At 41.4% G+C, this 4105-nt stretch overlaps 1 protein-coding gene across 1 annotated transcript; it reads right to left on the minus strand.

The window, feature by feature from the left end:
- Positions 1-479: 479 nt before the first annotated feature.
- On the minus strand, positions 480-3857 carry LOC105229097 (proton-coupled amino acid transporter-like protein CG1139). Its single transcript, XM_029551470.2, has 8 exons — positions 3736-3857; positions 3512-3662; positions 3335-3456; positions 3029-3255; positions 2841-2971; positions 2602-2780; positions 866-1035; positions 480-769 (listed from the first exon to the last, which is right to left on the minus strand). The coding sequence occupies exons 1-8, from the start codon at positions 3828-3830 to the stop codon at positions 519-521; spliced, it is 1326 nt and encodes a 441-aa protein (XP_029407330.2). The 5' UTR covers positions 3831-3857; the 3' UTR covers positions 480-518.
- Positions 3858-4105: the final 248 nt, after the last annotated feature.

Raw genomic sequence — 4105 nt, forward strand, 5'->3', positions numbered from 1 at the left:
TTCAGTTCATTTAATGCCTTGTTAGCTTAATTGAGCTATCGCCTAATTAGTCGCAGAATCTCGCCTTATCCGTTAGCAAAACATTTTAATCTAAACGGCCAACAAGTCAACAAGTGCGTGCATGTTGCACGAGTATCTATGCGATACAGCGCGCGATACACTCTCACACATTCGTGCCGTATCGCGGCAGCGATTCTTGTTGTTGTCGTCCAACACATACCGTAAGGTGCAGCAAGCACAACGCGGGGCGGTTGGTTGCATGTTGCAAGGTGCGCACCGCAATAACGTGCCGCAGCGCTTGGTGCGAGGACACAGGTAGGTACAAAATGTAGCTAATAAATTTCTCGCGCACTCACACCGCCGCCGGCTGCGCTGGCGCACCACACACAAGCGCTCAATTTCATTGATTTTCTTAATAAAAAAAACATAAACACAAATGACTTTGCATTACTTGCAACATTTATTATTATCGATGGCGATTATTTTTCACTTAGTAATGCAGTCGGTGCAATTCAGCCTCATTGTTGTAGTTGGTAATTTGCATAGAGGTCGCTGAGCGAGAACCAGGTGCCTATAGCGCCGCCGATAAAGCCAAAAACCATCAAAGCCATATCTTGCCACAAGTAGATCTTGTAGGGTCCAAATCCCTGGCCGTAGCGCAAGCAAAAGTCCATCAAACCGGGGAAGATCAAGCCGAGATAGGAGAGCGAGAAAGAGCCGACGAGCGAGAGTATCAAGGCCAGATGTGAACTCATTACGGCGGCGAGCACTGAAATGTGTGTTTTTTTTTTTAATAAATTTGCAATTTTTTATATTTTATAATTAATTTTCCAGCATTGACAGCTTTGTGGAAAGAGGCACTTACCCGCGCCCAGCACAATGGCGATACGTAGCACATACTCCAAGGGATGCGACGGCTTCAAATTTATATATTCCGAGTAGCGCCGCCAACACACCTCGATGGTTATGTAACCTTGTAGTGCAAATGATAAAAATATGGCAACTGCAAACATTAACCGTGCCAAGCGGGGAAAGCTGCAAAGATACGGGATGGATATGAAGATTCTCTTCTTTATAAATTACTTATACCAGTATAATGAAATTGTTCGGAGATGGTTGGTATAATATGCGGTTAAAATACGATTTTTTATTGAAAATTCTAAGAAGTGAATGATGCCCAAAACACACTGAAATTATGGCGGGATCCCTTCTTCATTCCCAACAGATGGCGTTGGAGCAGATGTCTGAAGAACATTAAAGCGGTGGGGCCGATGAATTGCTGGGCTATTCCAACACGACGGCGTAGAACTGATAATGAGAATATATCAGCTTCTTTGTAGAATAAGGATCGGACGAAAGCATGCCCGACGATTGGAATAAACGGTTTGCCTAATCTACAAAAAGAGAGATCCCAGAATCTGCGACAACTATTTACGTGGGATAAGCCTCCTCAACATCGTATATAAGGTTCTATCGAGCGTGTGGCTTCAGGCCTGGAAATCCAAAAACTGACCAGATATTCATTGTCGGCAAAATATAGGCAAAGCTCCCTGAAAATTAAGATCGACACACACCACCTCTTCGCCGACTTTAAAGCTGCTTTTGACACCACAAAAGGGAACTGCCTTAATGCCGCTATGTTTGACTTTGGTATATCCGCCAAACAAAAACTAGAACTGAAATTGGGAAATATGAAAATCTCAGTCAACATCGGGAAGAATAATTCCCTATTTTACGAATTCAATATACTGCTGGAGAAAATAATTCGAGCTGCAGAACTGAACAGAGAAGGTAAAATATTCTATTAGAGTGTACAGCTGCTTGTGTACGCCGATGATATTGATATCATTGGGCTTAGCAGCCGCGGCGCTAGGGTCTAGTAGGAAATGAGGGCATTTCGTCTTGCCTCCTGTCATCATATATATACATATATATACAAACAAATAGTCGATGCATTCGATTTTAGCTCCACAGCTTGTGGAGCATCTATAGCCGCTCGCTTCGCTCTATGGACTCTTGAAAAGTTCCAAGAAGATCGATGTTTTCGAGTCAAAGGTTGTTCTCTGTTTACATTTCTGGCTTAATTGGTATATAAACAAGCGAAATTGCCGCATTTAGGACCAAGAGCAAGAGTTGCCATTTCATCCAGAAAAATAATGGGTTGGTGTGGTTTGTAGGCCGGTGGAATTATCGATCCATAATTCTTCAAAAATTATATTGGTCAAAACGTTACCGTTAACAGCGACCATTACCGAGCCATGTGAATCACTGATTTGCTCGTGATCTTGGCGACACTTCGGCGGGCAGATAACTTCAGTTTTGGGCCGGTCGACTGGCTACCAACTTCATGTGATATCACACCGTCAGACTTTTTTCTGTGGAAATATGTAAAGTCTAAAGTTTATGCGGTCAAACCCGCTTCGAATCAGGCCCTGGAGCAAAAATTGACGCATGCTCGCCAGTTACCAGTCGAAATGCTCGAAGGAGTCATTGAAAATTGGACCATCTGAGACGTCGATAACTTGTCAAAGATTATGAAGTAGTTATTCAGTTCTATAAAACAAACAAATACAAATCTTATATATAAGTCAACACACTTACAAATCCTCCATCGGTAGATTTGAGGTGATGCTGTCCTTGACTTTCACACCATAGCGCCAGTAGCCGAAAAATGCAATTAATACATATAATATTAGAGAGGTGACCAAGCCCATATTCAATATGCCATATAAACCTAAGTAATCCCTCGGGGATTTCATTTTAGCTTCAACGGAGATAATCTGCAGAAGTTGAACACTTAGAAATATGTCTCTAAGTTAAAAACAAATACTTTAACAAACCACGCCAACAGATTCGATGGCAAAAAGCACCGTGCCGAAAAATAGAGGATAGGATTTCAAGTCACCAAATGCACTGCGCTCGGCCAACGCAGGTAATCCCGTGAAAATGTAAGCGAAGATAATGATGAAACCTGCAAAGCATCTTGCATCAATTCCATCAAAATCACAAACAAAAGTCTACTCAGTACTCAAGCAAATCATGGCGTCGGCAAACGCATTGAACGGCACCAGATTCCGCAGATCGCGCACAAAATAAATCGCCGATAACGGTAAAGAAAGTGCAAAGATATAAAAACGTGTATCGATTTCGTAGCCATAAAAGTCGAGCAACTCTTTCAGATTATCAGCAATGAAGACGACGTAAGCGCAGCAGACGCCAAAATGATAGAACGCCAATACGAAGTCGATCGTTGAGCTTAAAACAACAAAACATATTACACACTTACTCATACAAGAAAAAATATATATTTTTGTGTTCAAAACTTCATACAAACCGCGCAGTTCCGCTTAAGAAGCGCAAGCATTGCGGTCCCAACTCTAGTGCGAACGCCATCGAGTCTGGATAGTTCAAACGCGGCACACGCTTCCGCTTGCTCAGCTCGTACATGCCACGCAACTGTAAGCAGCCGAATTTGAAATATATCACAAATAAATATATAAATGTCTTTTACCAATACATGCAGTGCGAATATAACGATCGCGCCGATCAAGGCGGTGCTGATCAGGCCGTTCAGCCAACCAGCTGCTTGGAAGGCTTTGGGCATGGCCAAGCAGCCAATGCCGATGGAGGCCTTCAGCAGGCTGATGTAAACTTCGAAATTGCTGAAATTTATTTCCGCTTTTCAATTTTATTTTTGTTGTTTTTTCTTTGTATTTATAGCATACTCAAGCGTACCTCATGGGATTCTCGACCTTGCGATGCTGGTACGGATCATAGTCTTCATTTACGTTGTTTTGTGTTTTGTCCATTTCATTAAATTGTTTTTTCATGCCGGCAGCAGCAAATGTTTTGCGGAATTTATTATACACAATTTTTAGAATTTCAGCTGTCAATTATATGTATTTCTGAGGCGAATTCGTAAGACTAATCGATTTGGTAACATAATTATCGATTTTGGTTAGGTTCTGATTTCTAAGCTTTTACATCAATAAATGTTTGGTAAAAATAATTAGGTTACATTGCTTTTGCAAATATCAAACTAAATTCTTGACGTCTTGCTAAAACACGTAATGATTCTTTATTAGCTTTTGACAGATTTTATCTT

This window comes from Bactrocera dorsalis, chromosome 5 (genome assembly GCF_023373825.1).
Source record: "Bactrocera dorsalis isolate Fly_Bdor chromosome 5, ASM2337382v1, whole genome shotgun sequence".
NCBI classification, from domain to species: domain Eukaryota; kingdom Metazoa; phylum Arthropoda; class Insecta; order Diptera; family Tephritidae; genus Bactrocera; species Bactrocera dorsalis.